This window comes from Poromitra crassiceps, assembly GCF_964638095.1.
Source record: "Poromitra crassiceps genome assembly, chromosome: 10".
Lineage (NCBI taxonomy): Eukaryota > Metazoa > Chordata > Actinopteri > Beryciformes > Melamphaidae > Poromitra > Poromitra crassiceps.
This window is the reverse complement of record NC_139631.1, coordinates 43426318-43447099: the sequence shown is the minus strand read 5'-3', so window position 1 is coordinate 43447099 and position 20782 is coordinate 43426318. Positions and strand designations below refer to the sequence as shown.

Sequence of the window (20782 nt, the reverse complement as noted above, 5' to 3'; positions counted from 1 at the left end):
TGTTAGTTGTGGACACAACCTAGCGTGCTGGTCCACGGACGCTAATCTGATTGGCCGCTGGGAGCCTGGGGCGGGCTCTCCCCCAGCAGCCAATGGGAACTGTTGGTTCTGAATATATTATAGAAACAGACCATTCCTGTGAAGCGACGAGATGAGGAAGTGAGAACTCCGTCAGAACGAACGGGGTTGCTATATTTTCGACAAATTAATCCAGAATCATGTTTTATGGACCAGAGACACACGTTTTTAAGAGGTTACAGCTGCACGAATTGGGACCTTTAATAGGTCGGTGTGAATGCAGCTTCAGTCTCTCTCCCCCCTCTCTCTCTCTCCCTCAGTCTCTGCCCCCTCTCCTCTCTCTCGTGACTTTGTGTGTGAGTTTATGACATCACTGATGATGTCATCAGTGGATTTATGACATCACTGATACATCATCAGTGATGCCATCAGTGATATCAACACTGAACTATTGCCTTGTGGTTGTGTGTGTGTGTGTGTGTGTGTGTGTGTGTGTGTGTGTGTGTGTGTGTGTGTGTGTGTGTGTGTGTGTGTGTGTGTGTGTGTGTGTGTGTGTGTGTGTAATCGTCTTTACGGTTTTAGACACGGAAGTAGATTACGCCTACCGTAGTCATTTTTAGACTTGCCAAAAAGCTATTTTCAAGCAAAAAACAAACAAACTGTTTTAAAGTTTTAATATGTTTCGGGTGAGAACGTATTTGTGACCAGTTTATCAGAATAAGCCTATTTGGAAATCTTTAACGAGCAGCGATGACTGGGAGCGCTGGCTGTGCTGACACCGGTCAGACTAGCTATCTGTCAAACCCTACTGTAAGCTACTGGCAGTGAGAAAACACTTGTCAACGTGCTTTTGCAACTAACGTTAAATGCCGACCGGGTAGAGCCATCGGCTCCTCACAGCAGTAACGCTATGAACATGTAGCCTAACTGAAGTTGGCCGCAGTGTAGCTTAATTCTGAATGTTGCCAAACTTCGTTCATAATTATAGTGACATTTTGTTTTGAAATTGGCCGTCAACTAGCGCTAAACCGGAAGAACAAATACACCTTTATGTCTTTATTTAAGATCCCCATTAGCTACAGCAGATCAGAAATACTTACATATCATTACAGATGTGTAGAATATACATAAACTACATCACATATTATGTATATATACCATTACCATATCTTATATATATAATTATACATATAACTATTACCATCACCATATATATTATATATTATCACAGTAGTAAGTGCTGTTTTACCAATAATTTGAAATGTTTTTTGCTTTTCTTTTGTGTAATATATGTGGGAAGGGTGTTCCATTTCTGCATACCTCTAAACATGACAGTTATTTTCATCTCATTTGTTCTAACTACTGGAAGTGTAAAACCTCCTGCAGTAGCATGTCTAGTTGAGTATGTGTGCCTGTTATGAACCTGAACACTACATGAATTGCATGTAACGCGGAAGAGAGAAAAAGTGGGCGTGGTGAATAAGGTGAATTGCCTTGTGTGTGTGAGTAATTCACTGATATAATTTATGACATCACTGATGAGTGGGACATACAGAGAAACAGACAGAGCCCAGACAGACAGAGACCCAGCTCCCATTTATATACTAATGATTGCGTAACTGTGATGTCACTAAGGCCAGTTGATGTCATCAGTGATGTCACTCGAGCAACTGTGATGTAGTATGATTCAAGATTTTTATTGTCACTCCATGGTACAAGTATCACGTGTGAAATTCTTGTGCTGTGGACTCCGTTTACAACATAGTACAAATATAACGGGGCATATGAGTGCAAAAACAGCAAGAGACACAACAACAATAAGGCAGTATAGTGATAAGACAAGTCAGAGACAGTGGCATATTCACTGCACATATAGGTGCACATGTCGTGTGCATACTTTAGATGTGCTTAAACATTTTAAATTCGACGTATTTGACATACAGGTGCAAATAGCATGTACCTTATTAAACATACAATTAAACATTAGACATACGTAATGGTAGCAGCTACAGTACTGTACAGTACGGCTACTACACTATTTGTGTATGTTAAGGAGTCGATGGCGCACAGTTGCACGGTGGCACCTAGGCGCCTTTCAGTCTGGAATATGGAATATCTTTCAATAATCTATGATTTAGCTGCTAAATTGTCAAATGCTGACGTCTGCTCGCTATCCAGGCACTTATGCATGTACTTAACCTAACTAACTATCTGGTGTGCACAACATTGTCAGACTAAACTCCGGCTGACACCCCAAAAACCTACAATCCGCTACAGAAAAATGTATATTGTTTGTTTATTAACTGGCCCCTGGCCTTCTATCATTTCACGAAAGTGGCCCCTGGGCAAAGCAAGTTGAGTATCCCTGCTGTAGTTTAACCGTTAGTTGTGCACCTTAACGATCATTTAATTAACGTTAACGGGGTATTTTAATCATTATTGTAACGTTACTTGAGCTTACCTTTGATGAAATGTTGGCCGCAAAGACGTGTGTACTTTGATGGTAGAAAAAAAGCCATTTGCCCTCCCCAGCGACTGAACCACGTCTAATCGCACAAATCCACAACCTCCTCCTTTCTGAGTTTTCTTTCTCCGACGGGATTCTGTAAAAGCACAAGCCAGGCGTGTCTCCTTGTCGGTTAGTGCAACCGATAGCACAGCAGGTATCCGGCATTTTGGCTGAACAAACACAGCGTGAGAAACTAGTCGACTCGGCGGGCAGCGGAATGAACAAGTTTTTTCTTTGACCGTCAGGTGGGCGCCAGGTGGGCGTTCCCGGCAGCACGTAACGCCCCTTGAAAGCTATGAATATATAATTGGGCAAAAGTTGGTACGGTGCACTATAGAGACACTGCATGAAATAGGCCACGCCCATCACGAGGGAAAGCTCTCCATTCACTACCACACACCAGCATCATTTTCCTTGAATTAAACCTAGCTAAAAGCTGTTGTGTGGTGGGCTGCGCAGACAACAAATGTAAAAAATCACCAATTAGTTTTTTTTTTTACTCCCGAGTAAAACAAGGAAGCCATTAAGAATTGGCGAGAAGAAAAATGTGGATCTAGCTGTCAAGGAAGTGAGTGTTCATCTTCCGTATATATGATCTTTGTCTGCAACACGTGACATAGGGGAACGCCAGGATTGGGTGGGGGGATTTTTGTTTCCCCCCGTTTTGGGCGTGGTTTCTAAATGCAGTTGTGATGTCATCATGCAGTGATATCACTCGAGCAACTGTGATCTAGGCAAAAGTTGGCACGGTGCTTATTGCTAAACTGTGATGTCACTCAGTCAGTTGTGATGTCATCAGTGATGTCACTCGAGCAACTGTGATGTAGTATGAGCAGATGGCGCACAGTTGCACGGTGGCACCTAGGCAAGAACAGCGCTGCCGCTATGTTGGCTTGTGGAAAGGGGGAAAAACAGCCTCCGAGCCTGTACTTTTTTACTTTTACTTGAGTAAATGATTCAAATCAGTACTTCTACTTGTACCAGAGTATTCTTTTACACAAGTAACTGTAGCCTACTTCTAAAGCATGTGTGTACTTTTCCCATCTCTGCTATAGGTCTCCTGCATCTCACCACCAGTCTTTGAGGAATTTACAGGAAAGGAAACACCAGCGGTTCTGAACCTGGGGGTCATGAGATGTATCATATCCTGTGATGGAGGTCACATGACATCAGTCTTCACTTTTAGTGGTTATCAGCCAAAAACATTCAAAATCACTGAGCCACCAGGACCCTCCATGAGCTGAGATACATCATGCCAGTGAATCAATTACTTCATTGTCCTTTGAGTTGAAAATAACCTAATTTGACCGGGAGGCAACAAGGATGGCATCGAACAAACTGCTAAAAGCTTTAGACTATTTGGACGATAAAGAATTTAAAAGGTTCAAGGGGTTCCTGCATCAGGAGGACTTTCTGGGAGGCTTCCAAGCTATCGCAAGGAGACGACTGGAGAATTCAGACATAGAGGACACAGTGGATTTGATGTTCCAGACCTACGGCGAATACACTCTGGAGGTGGCCAAGAGGGTTTTGAGGCAGATTGAGAGGAATGACATTGTGCAGTCTTTGTCAAACAGCAGCTCAGGACCTAAAGGTAAGTCACGGGGAGCTAAAAATGCAAACATATTGACAGATTGTATGGTTTATAATGGAGTCCATAAAGCCATGTGATCATGGCCCAAATCACATAAAACAAAACAATATTCATTACCAATGCATGTGTCTTGTCTGAAAGGTTTCCCCTAAAGTAGTTTACATGAATATAACAAACACCAGCAAGTGAGCAGTGCAGCTAGCTGCTTCAAGCCCCTCCAGTGTATTTTGTCATTTTAAGATATTTTATATACTGTGTTTTTCCTGCTCTTCTGGTTAGCCACAGTGTTCCACAGTGTATTCTGTTGACAAATAACCTTATTTTAGGCTCAAAGTCCTAAAACCAAGGTGTTACTAAAAACGGGTGATGACGTCAGACAACATGTTGTTTAACGAGTGACGTGTCATATAGACAAATACAATATTTACAGTTAATCCCATCTGCCGTTAGCTAGGTGTTAGCCGTTAGCTGCTACGTTTGGTAACAAAAGCCACTTCTTAACATGCAGTGGAATCCGTATTATAACCTGCACCTAGCCGGTTGGCCTGCATGTTAAACAACAATTAGCCGGCCTATGCGCACTCCCGCGACTCCGTATCTTATCTACCTCGACCGCCGGTATAAGATCCGCTTCCACGCAATCGTGGCTCATGTTTAACAGTGGCAGGTCATTATCCGCATATCCGTAGTGGGCAGGTGTGGCTCTTCGTGACTCACTTCACGTTCACTAGTTTATTAATTAATTAATCGTTCGGGCAATCGCTTATATCAACGAGCAAACTCACGGTTTCCTGCTGATAAAAATCGCAAGTTTGCTTTGCACATGCAGAGCGCTGATCATGAAGAAACTGCCGCAAGCGTATTGCGAGAATTCTCACAGCGACAGAGAAGTCCTCTGCAGGTTGTAAAGCTTATTATTATGTCCGTTAATTTAGCCACTAATATCAACATCATTTCAGCATAAATAACCTACTAGAACCTCAATTGATTTGCCATGGAGTATTTAATGGGCAGCTTTCATTTATTTGTCTGAACACTTTATGGAGCGCATCGTCTCAAAGCTCACAACACGCAACAAGGGATTTCGTTCTCAGATGTAGGCTACAGGTAACACAATATTCTTACCTTTTGCCCTTCGGTTGAAAGTAAAGCAAATATTCTCATGTTGTGAAGTAGGCTATAAGTCCGATGCCCGCGTGTCAACCAGCTGCAGTCCCTCGTCATCGTGTCAATATAGACCGCTTCAGAAAATATAGGCTATAAAGTTTGACTGACTGCATGTCTCATCTCTGGCTTGTTGCAGGTAGGCAACTTCTTAATTTAGATTATCTTTCAAGTTATTTAATTTCATGTTCTTCGATGCAAAGAGACATTTAATGTAGGCCCGCCAGTGTTCTTTAGGCTTAATTAAACGGGAATATATGACAAACTCAGTTCACAAAGTGTGTGACGAGTTCATTCACTATAATAAAATACATTTGTTGGATAATAGCTTTTGTTTTTAGTGTTTTATTGTTTAATCTTAATGGGTCTGCAAACCCGAACCGAATTAATTAATTAAATAAGGAGCGGTGTGCGTGCAGCTCCTCCCTTTGCGCTGACCGCACCGCAGTGAATAGTTAGAAAATTATTTGGAAATCAAAAAATGATTTAAAATTTAGATTTCGTTTGCTAAGAATTATACAATAATGTGTTATGTATTTATGAAATGATCAGGCTACATCTATCTTTTTTCAATAGGCTACATTTTGACTGGGCCGGTAATTATTCTATAAGGCCGGAATTCTGGAATGTTGCGGCTCAATTGGCCGGCCAGAAAAAATGCTAGTGGAATCCCTGGTTTGGTTACAAATTCGCTAAAGCTGTTTCCTATTACATTTCTTTTTTTCGATAGGCCTACATGCTACCGCGCCCCCCCCCCCCCTTCCCGCCGCCGCCCACTGGCAGAAAAAACGGCTCATATCCAGTTGTTTCTTAACAAAGACCCCTCATGTTTAGAAAGGCAAAACCTGAAAATATCCTGCTCTGTCTAGCCTGACATGATCCAGATAACATGTTTAAAAGGCACTTAAGTGTTCACCAGGCTCAAAACACCGGATAGTCATTTTTAACCATTTGGAGTTACGCTCTTTCTATAAAGTCCATCAGCTTTGAGATCTGTTGGCCGGTTTGATATCTATTAGCCCACTTCTTTTTACTCTCGTCAAAGATTTGATGTTTGAGATCAGTAGTGAGATTAAAAATGATTGGGGGGATTTTGAGTGAAATACAGGATATCATTAATGGGACTAGTGGATTGCTCTGATATGAGATCAGACATGAGACGTAACGTAACAGCATGACATAACATAAACAAACAAATTATGTCACAGATAACAGATCAGTTTCATATAAACATGAACAAGAAATAAAAAGTATACATATATTTCTATATGTAAAGACATGAGAACATATATCGTATAAGAAATAAAAGATATCTATATATGTATGAATGAGCCTAACCTCTTTGTCAAAGACAGGATATGTACAGCCTGTTGTGCGCTCATATAAGTGAAGGCATTCATTTAAAATTACTACTGTCTGTGTTTAACAGCCTGACAGCTGAAGGGAAGAAAGACTTGGAGTACCGGTTAGTTATCCTAGGGGGCGCATGGTAGCACCGGCCTGAGGGCATCAGAGCAAATTCACTGGACAAAATGTGGCTAGATTGTCTGATGATCTTTTTTGCCTTCTGTACCACACATTTCTCCCAGATGGAGCACAGGTTACTCTGCTAGACTCCAATAATCCTGGAGCAGACCCTAACTATAGCGTTTAGGCTATTCCTGTCCTTCACAGACAACACGTTGAACCAGCAAATAAATGAAAAAGTTAAAAGACTTTCAATAAAAGATTGGTAAAAATGACAAAGAATGCAGTCACAGACATTAAAGGAACTGAGCTTTCGGATTAAGTGGATTCTTTGCTGACCACGCTTTTTGGCCTCGAACTTGAGTTGAGAGTCGAACACTGTTCCTAAATATTTGTATGTCTCCACGATTTCAACATCCACACCATGTATGATGCTAGCTTTTGGTTTGTCACAGTTTGTACACATCCAGTTTGTGTTGTACAGTACCTTCTTCACACATTGAAACCCTTCATATTGTAATTCTTCAAAAATAGTTAGAATCAGATTACAGCCTGATATTAACTCAGTCATTTTTCACTCCCTTTGTCCTCAGAGAGGCACTTTGTGGATGAACACAGGAATGAGCTGATCCACAGAGTGCGCATGGTCACACCTATCTTGGATAAGCTCCTGGACGAGGACGCTATCCACCAAGAAAGCTACGATACCGTCAGGTCTAAACCTACCACTCAGGAGAAGATGAGGGAACTCTATGCGTTACTGAATACCAGGAGACAAAAAGATGTCTTCTATGATATCCTTGAGAAACATGAGCGATTTCTTTTGGAAGAACTGGAAGGTGATGTAGGTGGTGGAGTGCAGAAGTTGCCACACAGCAGTTCAGGGCCCAGAGGTAAGTCATGGGAAGATAAAGTGTGTGTGTGTGTGTGTGTGTGTGTGTGTGTGTGTGTGTGTGTGTGTGTGTGTGTGTGTGTGTGTGTGTGTGTGTGTGTGTGTGTGTGTGTGCGTGCGTGCGTGCGTAAAGTAGCCATTAAAACCAATGGGAAATGCAGACAGGAATAACGATGCACACATTAGCGTAATACGAATATTGTAACTGTATACTGGAACGCATGAAATGTATTGGTCTACAGAAGAAGAGCGTTTGTGCCACTTGTTCATGAGAGAGACTCAGATGAAGATGAGGGTTTGGCAGTAACACATTATCAGTAATGTGTTATTCTGAGAGGAGGACAGATACCTCTTCATCACACATTGATCCATTACTCAGTAATGTGTTACTGTAATTGTATTACCTTCCTCAGTAACTAGTAATGCAAGGGATTACAATTTCCAAAAGTAATTATATTACAGTTACTACTGTAATATGTACTCTACTCTATGCAGTAACTATTAAAGTTACTACATTACTTTCTCCAGCGCTGCACAGGGCTATAACAAGGTGTGGAGATATGTGTGGCTATGTGAGACTACTGCGTTGCCAGAATGTGATTAGTTGTTTTGTCCTCTAGTCTAGGCAAATAAACAGTCTGCAGTTTAGCTGATTGTTGACTCCTGTACGTTTAATTACTGTTCCATTAAAGTAGATTCAGTGTTAAAAGGAGCTGGCTAAATGTCACTTTACGGAGAGGGGGGTCATAGTAAAAGTAAAGTAATGTAACTAATTACTTTTTATGAAGTAAAGTAATTGTATTACTTTTTAAAGGAGGAATAAGTCATAAGTAACTTATGACACTTCCTGAGTAACTTGTCCAACACTGCAGATGAAGACTGAACATCATGAATATCCGCTCCTTCACTATTTATGTGAAGAGTTGTGTCATGAAAAGGTGCTTTAGCTGCTGTGAAATTCAAGACATTTTAAAGTCTCTTTCTTTCCCTCTCTCTCTTCCTCTGTGTCTCTGCCCTCTCTCTCTTTGTGCCTCTGCCCTCTCTCTCTGTGTCTCTGCCCTCTCTCTGTGTGTCTCTGCCCTCCCTCTCTCTGTGTCTCTGGCCTCTCTCTCTCTGTGTCTCTGCCCTCTCTCTCTCTGTGTCTCTGCCCTCTCTCTCTGTGTGTCTCTGCCCTCCCTCTCTCTGTGTCTCTGGCCTCTCTCTCTCTGTGTCTCTGCCCTCTCTCTGTGTGTGTCTCTGCCCTCTCTCTGTGTGTGTCTCTGCCCTCTCTCTCTCTGTGTCTCTGCCCTCTCTCTCTGTGTGTCTCTGCCCTCTCTCTGTGTGTGTCTCTGCCCTCTCTCTCTGTGTGTCTCTGCCCTCTCTCTGTGTGTGTCTCTGCCCTCTCTCTCTCTCTCTCTCTCTCTCTGTGTCTCTGCCCTCTCTCTCTCTGTGTCTCTGCCCTCTCTCTCTGTGTGTCTCTGCCCTCTCTCTGTGTGTGTCTCTGCCCTCTCTCTCTCTCTCTGTCTCTGCCCTCTCTCTGTGTGTGTCTCTGCTCTCTCTCTCTCTCTGTGTCTCTGCCCTCTCTCTCTGTGTGTCTCTGCCCTCTCTCTCTGTATGTCTCTGCCCTCTCTCTCTCTGTGTGTCTCTGCCCTCTCTCTCTCTGTGTGTCTCTGCCCTCTCTCTCTGTGTGTCTCTGCCCTCTCTCTGTGTGTGTCTCTGCCCTCTCTCTCTCTGTGGCTCTGCCCTCTCTCTGTGTGTGTCTCTGCCCTCTCTCTCTCTCTGTGTCTCTGCCCTCTCTCTCTGTGTCTCTGCCCTCTCTCTGTGTGTGTCTCTGCCCTCTCTCTCTCTCTGTGTCTCTGCCCTCTCTCTCTGTGTCTCTGCCCTCTCTCTGTGTGTGTCTCTGCCCTCTCTCTGTGTGTGTCTCTGCCCTCTCTGTGTCTCTGCCCTCTCTCTGTGTGTGTCTCTGCCCTCTCTCTGTATGTGTCTCTGCCCTCTCTCTCTCTGTGTCTCTGCCCTCTCTCTGTGTGTGTCTCTGCCCTCTCTCTCTCTGTGTCTCTGCCCTCTCTCTGTGTGTGTCTCTGCCCTCTCTGTGTGTCTCTGCCCTCTCTCTCTGTGTGTGTCTCTGCCCTCTCTCTGTGTATCTGCCCTCTCTCTGTGCGTGTCTCTGCCCTCTCTCTCTCTGTGTCTCTGCCCTCTCTCTCTGTGTGTGTCTCTGCCCTCTCTCTCTCGCTCTGTGTCTCTGCCCTCTCTCTGTGTCTCTGCCCTCTCTCTGTGTGTGTCTCTGCCCTCTCTCTCTGTGTGTGTCTCTGCCCTCTCTCTGTGTATCTGCCCTCTCTCTGTGCATGTCTCTGCCCTCTCTCTCTCTGTGTCTCTGCCCTCTCTCTGTGTCTCTGCCCTCTCTCTGTGTCTCTGCCCTCTCTCTCTGTGTCTCTGCCCTCTCTCTCTGTGTGTGTCTCTGCCCTCTCTCTGTGTCTCTGCCCTCTCTCTGTGTCTCTGCCCTCTCTCTCTGTGTCTCTGCCCTCTCTCTCTGTGTTTCTGCCCTCTCTCTCTCTCTGTGTCTCTGCCCTCTCTCTCTGTGTTTCTGCCCTCTCTCTCTCTGTGTGTCTCTGCCCTCTCTCTCTGTGTCTCTGCCCTCTCTCTCTCTGTGTTTCTGCCCTCTCTCTCTCTGTGTGTCTCTGCCCTCTCTCTCTGTGTGTCTCTGCCCTCTCTCTCTCTCTGTGTGTCTCTGCCCTCTCTCTCTGTGTGTGTCTCTGCCCTCTCTCTCTCTGTGTGTCTCTGCCCTCTCTCTCTCTCTCTGTGTCTCTGCCCTCTCTCTCTGTGTGTGTCTCTGCCCTCTCTCTCTGTGTGTGTCTCTGCCCTCTCTCTCTGTGTTTCTGCCCTCTCTCTCTCTCTGTGTCTCTGCCCTCTCTCTCTGTGTCTCTGCCCTCTCTCTCTGTGTTTCTGCCCTCTCTCTCTCTCTGTGTCTCTGCCCTCTCTCTCTCTGTGTGTCTCTGCCCTCTCTCTCTGTGTGTCTCTGCCCTCTCGCTCTCTCTGTGTGTCTCTGCCCTCTCTCTCTCTGTGTGTCTCTGCCCTCTCTGTGTGTGTCTCTGCCCTCTCTCTCTGTGTGTGTCTCTGCCCTCTCTCTCTCTGTGTATCTGCCCCCTCAATTCAATTCAATTCAAAGGGCTTTATTGGCATGATAAGGTGCATCTTACATTGCCAAAGCATACATTAGCAACACTTAGCGGTTACAAAGAATCAAAAACAGAAAACAAGACATCTTGTTACCCAGTAACATAAATCACCAAATCTGAAGATATTCAAAGAGGAAGAGAAAAGAAAATTAAATGGAATGTGATAGTATAGAATACAATAGAAGACTATTGTTGACCGGAATCTATTCAGAATAATAACAGAACAGTAATAAACGGGCAGTTAAATCTCTCTCTCTCGCTCTGTGTCTCTGCCCCCTCTCTCTGTGTCTCTGTGTCTCTGCCCTCTCTCTCTCTCTGTGTCTCTGCCCTCTCTCTCTCTCTCTCTGTGTCTCTGCCCTCTCTCTCTGTGTGTCTCTGCCCTCCCTCTCTGTGTGTCTCTGCCCTCTCTCTCTCTCTCTCTCTCTCTCTCTGTGTCTCTGCCCCCTCTCTCTCTCTCTCTCTCTCTCTCTGTGTCTCTGCCCTCCCTCTCTCTGTGTATCTGCCCCCTCTCTCTCTTCCTCTCTGTGTCTCTGCCCTCTCTCTCTCTCTTCCTCTGTGTCTCTCCCCCCTCTCTCTCTCTGTCTCTCTCTGTGTGTGTGTGTGTGTGTGTGTGTGTGTGTGTGTGTGTGTGTGTGTGTGTGTGTGTGTGTGTGTGTGTGTGTGTGTCTCTCTTTGAATTTGATTCTTGCAATGATGGGAAGCCAGTGAAGTTCATGAAAGAGGGGGGTGATATGGGAAAATTTAGGTTGGTTGAAAACAAGGCGGGCTGCGGCATTTTGAATAAGTTGGAGGGGATGAATGTCTGAAACAGGGAGACCGGCCAGTAGAACGTAGCAGTAATCGAGACGTGATAGGATGAGTGACTGGATGATGATTTGAGCTGCTTGTCTGGAAAGAAACGGACAGTTATCAGTAACCCTAACCCTCTCTCTCTCTCTCTCTCCCCTCTCTCTCTCTCTCCCTCTCTCTCTCTCTCTCTCTCTCTCTCTCTCAGTGAAAGCCAGTGATGTCGGGGAGACTTCAGAGAACAGAGGATCTTCCTCCACTCAGATTCATGTATTTTGTACTTTTTTTCCTTCTTCTTTTTACCACAAGACAATGTGCAACAAGTCAAATAAAGAGACTATTTACTGACAACAAGAAGAACATGTGATGTTCAGAGCAGGTGGATCATTCCAGTTACTGACATCACGGTGCTGAAAGTGTTACAGCCAGGAAATAAAAATATATAGTACATATATATACATATTATGAACCAGTTCACAGAAAGAAAAGCAACAATGTTAACGAGAGAAAGAGAATCATCCTGCTCTAAGTTTGTAGAACAAATTCATATGTAGCCATGTGTTTGTACCAAAGAGTTCTCAATGATCAGACAATAGAATAATAAGAGCAGTTACAGTATCAATTCCCTTTTGGGATCTGGCTGACAAAGTCATTTTACAAGATTTCCAGATACTTATTGCTAGGCTACTTAATACTAATGAAATGTGGTAAATAAATAAATAATAAATAATAAATCAATCAATCAATCTCATCATAATTGTCCTTTGAGTTGAAAATATCCTTTGAAATTACCAGGAAGCAACGATGGCAAAACAGTCTCCTGTAGAATACCTTTTGGGGACAATGGATGATTTGAGCGATAAAGAGTTGAAGCGTTTCAAGTGGCACCTGGTGCAGGCTGACGTCCTGGAAGGTTACCCAGCCATCAAAAAGAGCCAACTGGTGAATGCAGACAGAGTGGACATAGTGGACCTGATGTGCCAAACCTACACACGAGACTGTCTGGAGGTGACCAAGAGGGTTTTGGTGATCATGAAGAGAGATGATCTAGTGCAGAGGTTGCCAAACACCAAACCTAAAGGTAAGTCCTGGGGAGATACAAAATAAATAAAGTGTGAAAAACAGAAACGGCACAAATGTCTAATAAATTCATACATTTTTAACACATTATTTGGATCGTCAAATTGACAAAAATTGGATGTTCAACAAAGTGTCACTTCCCAGCGATCATTTTTCGGTTGAAAAGACGTTTAAAAAACAATTAGGGTCAACGTTGAAAAAACGTGCAAGGAAGGTTTGAAAGTGAAAGTTTTTTCACCCACTATTTGCAGACGTTTATTGAATGTTAAGATTTAGACCATATTTCACCAGGATCTTAAATTAAAAATTCAGCAGCGCACACGCCACATTCAAGCCACTGTGCTCTACGACGTGAGCTATACATTTTCTTACATTACATGGAGAGCCGGGCACATATATACTCTATCTCGCACACAACTTGTAGACTACACAATTGTCAACGATCGGGAGGACAAGTTATTTTATGTGATGTGTACGAGACTATCATATTATGTAACAGACTAAAATTATGTTGTGTGTGTGTGCATCTATAGTCTGTAGGCTGTACGGCTTCAGAGGTTAACTTCATTTAACACCAGAGACTCAGGAGGTACACAGAGCCTCGTTTACAGTCTGTTACAATAACATAGCGTGCCCAGAGCACCTCGTTCCGCACTTGGTGCAGACTTGTGCAGACTTGCTTTGGTCTAGTCAGTCACAGCTAGCTAGCGAGTACTTGCGCATGCGCGTTGCTGCAGGAACTTCATTATTTTATAGTATTGCGCTAAACTATTAACCATATGTGTCTTGGAAGCTTTTTGTTGGCACCACATAGCCTATATAGTCCCATATTTATGATATTTCATGTGACATAAAATGCGTTGAAATGTAGTTTTCGTGTAGACCAGATTTCAACTCTCAGTTACACAATAAAATGGACAAATGCCAATTCACACACTATCAATATTGTCTCTATTCCAAACTACAACAAATGTTTTAACAATATGATGAACCAAATTGTGTTTTTTTTACACGTTGACGTTGTAACCGCATTTTAGTCGGTTGAAAAGAGGGTGAAATTAGGTCTTAGACGTTCAAACCCAATATCACCCAGATTTAAACTAAAAATCAACGTTGAAAAAACGTTTTGTGCTCGCTGGGTTGGTATATGTTTACAGACTATACACTAACCCTATCTCATCTCCAGCATTAACCCTATAACCCAAGCCTCTATAGAGACTTCACAGTTATCAGTTTAATTTGAAACTCAGTAGACTCAGTGACACATTATTATAGTCACTTGATAGAACCTTGAGTATCAACATGGAACAATCCAAATACTGAGATCAAAACACTTCATACATGTGCCAGCAATTGTATATAGAATATGTGCTGTAACACTTACGATTCACATTCAGAAACTGTATTTTACTCCTGGGAACTTCAGTGTGGAGGTATCAAATTAACATCAAGACATAAACGCAGTAAACAGCCATAAAAGTCACAAAACAGTCATAACAAAGTCAGTAAAATAGTCTTAAAGTGACACTAAGCCGTCACACTAGCCTCAGTTATTCGCTGGTTGTTGGAATGCACAAAGCCATAGGTGCCGGAAGCAGGGGGGGCAAGGGGACATTTTGCCCCCCTAAATATGAGAGAGAGTGGGGGGAAAAGAGGAGAATCCACAGCCAGCGCTCCGCGAGCGAGCAACCCAATCCCCCCGCCCCGACTCTCTGCTCGGCTTTCTTCTGAGGCGCAAGGCACTCGTCTCTGGGTGACGTGTGTTTGTTTTAGGTGAGTGGAAAATGACGAATGAGCCGCCCAAAAAAGACTACTAAAGAAAGTGGCAGCCTTCTAATACTTCTTCTACTATTGCCGTGGAGCTGTTGGTGAGAGGGAGAGACTCTCCCTCTCCCTGCTCTCCCACCGACAGCTCCACGGCAATAGTAGAGAGAGCAGCAGAGGCGAGCTGGTTAGCAGCAGAGCCAGAGACAGTCATCATCTCCACCGGTCACCCTGCCTCCGCTCTTGATGAGAGAGAGAGCGGGGACGAGGACGAGAAAGCGGGTGAGGAGGAGGATGATGATGAGGATGAGATTAGATGGGGGGGGGGGGATATGTTACCCTGCCTGTTTTGTGTGTCTGGGATACACTTCCTCAGTACTTATTTCAGTTCAGTTGTTTTTATTTGTCATTGTTATGATGCCACACCCTTACTGGACTCACTAATGCACTTTACGATGGCTTGAATGTGTTGTCATTGGCTGCTGCTATAATGCAGGGATGTCAGAGATACGGCCCGCAGGTTTCATCCGGCCCGCGAGATGTTTTGGAATATTATTATTATTATTATTTATTTTTATTATTATTATTATTATTAAATTTGCACCCCATTATCATGAACTACGTGTGGCTAATAAGCAAGCTAAGAGTTCATTCATAAGTTAATTAACCTGCACTACAAGGAAGTATGTCAGTAGGTCATCAGGTGTAAACAAAGCCGCCATGATGCCACGCTGGAATCGCGCATTCAGCTACCTACCAAAAAACAAAAGAATCAACAAGATCAGGCGCGGACTGCATAATCGGGCACGTCGGGCAAATGCCCGGTGGCCTGGCCTGGCCAAAAATTGTGCCCGCAGTCAGGCCACTCACTGAACAGCAGGCCAGGCGCCGCCCACTGGTTTACTAGTGGTTTTATTACTTTATTCAGGGTTAAAGTGGGTGCATCTCATTGTAAAATTGGATTTGTTCCAAATTGGGCTTCATATGCCCAAATCGGGCTTCAAACGGCCCAAATCTGGCTTTAAACGACCCAAATTGGGCTTCAAACGGCCCAAATCTGGCTTCAAACGGCCCAAATTGGGCTTTAAACGGCCCAAATTTTTCGGACGCCGGCACGCGCGTCGGCCCGTATCGGCCTGGCCTGCTTGGTATCTAATGCCCGGCCTGAATTATGATCCCAGTCCGCCCCTGAACAAGATGCTGTCGAAAAAGAGAAAGGTTGACACGGAATGCAGGCAGTTTCAAGAGAAATGGAAAGAGCAGTATTTCTTTTGTGAAGTAAATGGGTAAATGAGTCGAATTGATTTTAGTAAAAAAAAAATCCGGCCCCCATGAGGTCTCAGTTGAACAAATCCGGCCCACTACCTAATATGAGTCTGACACCCCTGCTATAGTTTTATTTTATTTTTGTGTTGAGATGACAAGTTTTGCACTGTGTTTCAAAGTGATAAAGGTAATAATAATAATAAAGGTAATAATAATAATAATAATAATAATAAGTTCAGTGTTTCTGCCTGTGTTGCTGTCTGTTGTAGTGTAATTGTAAAATGACCTAAAGGGAGAGCAGGTCACCAAGTGAGTGAGAAAAGGAGAAAATACTGAATAATAGAAGGCGTTTTGAGAATGCGGGCGCGCACACACACACACTACACTGTATGAAAAAAATAGACGTTTTTTTGGACGTTTGGATGATTTTTAGCCATATTTAGAGGAGTTTACTGTAGTGATGTCATTATACATCTAATGTTACTTTAGCTAATGCGGTCAATGAATGTCAAAAGAACCACAACACAGAGTCCAGTAAAAAGTCCACACAGGAAAAGAAAAAATATCTATCTAGTGAAGCCTGTCTGGCCAAACAGCAGCAATGTGACCAGGAAACTACAATAATAGAGACGGGGCTGTTTCCGGTTCATGGAGTGAATTTTTACAATTTTTTTGCTTGTGTTTTAGCTGCTGTGATATTGTGTTTTTTGCTGGGTACTAGATAAAGTTAGCTTGCTTACCAACACAACTATAGCCAATGGATTTACCACCCAGAGGCTCCGCTAATAACGTTACCATCTTGTGTGGATAATGTAACAGTAGCAAATATGCCTAACATTACTACCGTCATGCTGATGGGACATTGTTTGAATGCAGTAACTATCAAGTCCCTGTTTGTTTGGTCACGTCCAGCTCATATCCACCCCAGGCATAGACTGTATCATAGGGGAAGCAGGTAGTCAGCTCCTGGCTCATGCTAACATTAGTATCCACTTCCCCGCAGCCACAGTGAGACAAAACACAACCAAATACGCCACAATAGCATCCGCTAATTCGTCCAGTCTCGAGGCTGATCGGACTGATAAGTTGTCCTGCACAAGGGAAGACAGTTGTCACTTCTTCATGTGAGAGACTCATATGGAATCTAAACATGTTGAATGATCAGTACTTGTATTTATGTAAAGAGTTGGTTGACATACAGTATAGGAGCTGTTGGCTGGTGTTCAATTTAATCTCTTGTGAATTCTCTCCCTCCCTCTCCCCACTCTTCTCGTCTGTTTATCTGTCTGTCTCTCTCTTTCCCTCTCTCTCTTTCTCTCTCTCCCTCTCAGTCTCAGTGGATGTCAGTGATGTCAGGGAGACTTCAGAGAACAGAGGAACCTCCTCCAGTCTACCACAGTCTACTGCTCGTCCTCAGCTTCCTGACAGCAGTCAGTCTGAAGGTAAAGCTATTCTCTGCGATTAATTTGCACATAAATAATATTTTTTTAACCTATATCCAGTCAATGCAACTGCGCATACCATGGTATGCGCAGTTGCATTGCATTGCTGCTGAGTCTAAAGCACAGCCTATGCACCTGCTGAGTCTAAAGCACACCCTATGCACCTGCTGAGTCTAAAGCACACCCTATGCACCTGCTGAGTCTAAAGCACACCCTATGCACCTGCTGAGTCTAAAGCACACCCTATGCACCTACTGAGTCTAAAGCACACCCTATGCACCTGCTGAGCCTAACTGATTGGACTTATTTTATTTGGAAATAATATGTATAAAGTAGCCCACTTTCCTTTTCAATTAAGAAATATATAAATCTACGTGCCTTGATTATGTTCTTTATAGGCTATATAGCCTGCTATCAATTGGTTTTACCCTCAATAAACACAGATTTAATATTTGACTGGAATTTATAATTTTTTTCCGGGAGACTGAAATCTTTGACACATTGACCCCCACCCGTTTTTTCTAACGGAAACCCTGCCTCAGACCATGATCTTCTCAGTGTTGTGAGTCACACATGGGCAAAGTTAGCCCCCAAGCCTTTCTGGAAGAAGACCTTTCTGTAATAAAGCCACGCCCCAAACTCATTTGATTGGTCGCCAAAACTGCTTCTTTTTGAAAATGTGCGGCAAGTAAAAAAACCTTGGTTTAGATTAGGGTTAGGGTGTGAAAAAAGTGCAGGGCTCAGGGTGTGCTCGGTCCTGTGGCTTAATGGGTAAGGTGCTTGCCTTCCAATCTGAGGACTGTGGTTCGATTCCCGGTCTAACTACACACATTTTTATAAAACAGGGTTAGAAAATGTACTCACGAGTCCATGGAAAAAGTATGGAAGCGTATGGGCCCAACAATTATATATGAAATACCACAATGTTATATGAAATACCACAATGATATAAATAAATAACTCAATGATATAAATAAAACAGGCAATGAAATAAATCAAAAACACAATGAAATAAATAAAAACCCAATTAAATAAATATATACATTTATTTATTTAATTGTGTTTTTGATTTCATTGTGACTTTTCATTGCCTCTTTTATTTATTTATTGATGACTTTTCATGACCACTTTTATCTATTTCATGATGACTTCTCAAGTACATTGGTCCAAAAATTAAATCATAAATACATAATTAAATAAATAAAAAACACAATGAAATAAATAATAAACGCAATGAAATTAAAAAATGAAATTAATAAATAAATGTATTTATTTATTTAATTGTGTATTTATTTATTTCATTAGGGTTTTTATATATTTAATTGTTTTTTATTTATTTCATTAGGGTTTTTATTTATTTAATTGAGCTTTTATTTATTTCATTGCGTTTTTTATTTATTTCATTGGCGTTTTTATTTATTTCATTGTGTATTTAATTATTGGACCAATACAGCGCCATCTGTCAATCAACCCAAACGGGGCGGGACCATAGGGTCGGACCTATTCGCTGATTGGGTACTCTTCTGCTCTCGGCTGCTCTCGGCTACTTTGGTCTGTCTGCAAGACACTGACCCACTCCACCATGTTTAAATGCCAGCGAATTATCACAAGTTTTTAGTGGCTGATAAAAGTTTTATCGTCGATTAATGAAGTGAATGTAGACTTGAATGAGATAAGGGATGCAATGTTGGAGGGATCGTCAGCGGGAGTCAGCTGACATCAACGAACACTAACAGGTAACGTTAAGTTTTTGTTTTTAACGTTACTGAGACATCCAGCTACAGCCAGCATTACCGTTAAACTAGCCTTGTTTAACCAGATTGTAAACGGCATTAACCAAGCTATAACGAGACAACACAAACAAGGATCTAGTCAGGAGAGAAGAATATAAGTGTCATAAAGCGATCTTGGTCTGCAGGACATGGGTGCTAGTAAGCTAGTAAGTGAACGTTACTAGCTAGTTACACCTGAAGGCTAGTCTCCCTAACTGGCTGATAACTAACGTTACCGGTAACTTTTAGCTGATGTTTGGTTGCCCCTGTTGCACACATTTCCCTCCATGGCTCCCTTGAAAAAGACATAGCCTATTCATCTCAACAAGACTGGTTAAATAAGGTTTATTAAAACTAATAATACATGCATTGTCATAACGTTGAATGCAGAATATGCAGCATAGTCTTAAAAACACAATAACAAAGTAGGCTATGTTGCTCATAAAAACGATAATTCTCAATAATCACATAGCCACTAGAAGTGTGTGGCAGCTTATTTATCTACAAAGACCCTGCCTGGCTCTGCCTGTATTTTCAATTATTGTGTTGGTTGTCTTGATTCATGTAACTTTTCAGTTTAAAATGACTGACACATTTCTCTCCCTCATGTTTACTGCTTAATGACACAATGATGGAGTCAGCATTTCATCAATTGTGACCACAGCCATGGAGGATGTTGCTGTCAGACCTCAATCACACAGCCAGGGAGAAGATGGACTGGACCTAGGCTGCACAGATACTGTAGGTCAGCTGTCACTTCCCTAACCTCTCATCTATGGCCACTTTGTCTACTCTAGAATAATTTCACAATGGCAACCATAGTTGCCATTGTATCCTGATATGATTATGTCAGTACTCTGTTTAACTGGGATTGTGTGTACATGTGTTCATTTTCCTTCAGGTGTGGACTTCACCAAGCAGAAATGGCCCAGCAGTCCCCAGTATCTGCATGACTTGTCTTCATCGCCATGGTCTCAGCCCTGCTGCATGCAACAACTGACATGGAGCAGCTCGATGTTTTTTTGCAGGGGGGGGGGTGACTTTCCCTCTCATCCACATACCAAGTCCCCTTTGTTACACATTGTCCCATTTTGACATTGGAACCCTTTGTATATGAAGGAATGACATTGAAAACAATGTGCTGAAATGGGAACTGTGCATAAACGTTACTATGGCACACTCACACACTGATTAACCCAAACATAAAAAATGGCACATGGTATTTTGTCCTCCCGTCCTCTCCTCACTGCCAACATAGAGCAGTTCCGTCATTCATATCTTGCACTCAAGCAGGTTAAATTAAACTGAACATTTACATCAAAATGACTGCTGAACTTATATTTAAGCAATAAAAGGATTAAGAATTATTTAGGTTTCAAGTGTTTATTACATCTTAAGAAAACATGTTTTCCAGCTCCTCTACTGTTGAACTGTAAACAGTAACTGCTTCGCTCAGGGGAACGTCTCGGGTGGGCAGTCTTGCAAGCTCCTCTGGGGTCAGGTCATGGGGTAACTGGATTTCGGGGATTTGGACTCCATCATCCCTGTCTACCAGCTCTGGACCATCCATGGTTGCACCATAAAGTGCATCAACCTAACAAAATGTCAGAATTAATTATTGCATATTACCCTACAACTGAATGCATGTAGTTGCTTCCTGTTAACAAACACACTGGAGCCATGTAGCCACCATGACACACTTTAGCATCATCAGCCTGTTTACATCCAAAATGATGTAGGCAACCACTACATCTGGGGATAGCTTTAGTTTAATCCTACTTACTGCCTGGGGATCTCCAGCAGAATCTCCGACCCGTAGCCACAGCTGGTAGGGTGACTGGTTATTTTCAGTTCTCAGACTATGGAAGTTCCAGGC

The 20782-nt window shown here is 42.8% G+C and overlaps 2 protein-coding genes across 2 annotated transcripts in view; both read left to right on the top strand.

The window, feature by feature from the left end:
- LOC310784075 (apoptosis-associated speck-like protein containing a CARD) overlaps nt 1-12284 on the top strand; it is a 28538-nt gene extending 16254 nt beyond the window's left edge. The window contains exons 2-4 of the mRNA XM_083645051.1: nt 3583-4121; nt 7346-7645; nt 11791-12284. Of these exons, the coding sequence (XP_083501177.1) occupies nt 3851-4121; nt 7346-7645; nt 11791-11930 (711 nt within the window). The 5' untranslated portion in view covers nt 3583-3850 and the 3' untranslated portion in view covers nt 11931-12284. The remainder of the gene's footprint in view (nt 1-3582; nt 4122-7345; nt 7646-11790) is intronic.
- Nucleotides 12285-12425: 141 nt separating this feature from the next.
- Nucleotides 12426-20782, top strand: part of LOC310784459 (NACHT, LRR and PYD domains-containing protein 12-like) — a gene marked incomplete at its 5' end in the record, with an annotated part of 33632 nt that continues 25275 nt past the window's right edge. Inside the window, 2 exons of the mRNA XM_083645451.1 lie at nt 12426-12663; nt 17024-17134. Of these exons, the coding sequence (XP_083501577.1) occupies nt 12426-12663; nt 17024-17134 (349 nt within the window). The remainder of the gene's footprint in view (nt 12664-17023; nt 17135-20782) is intronic.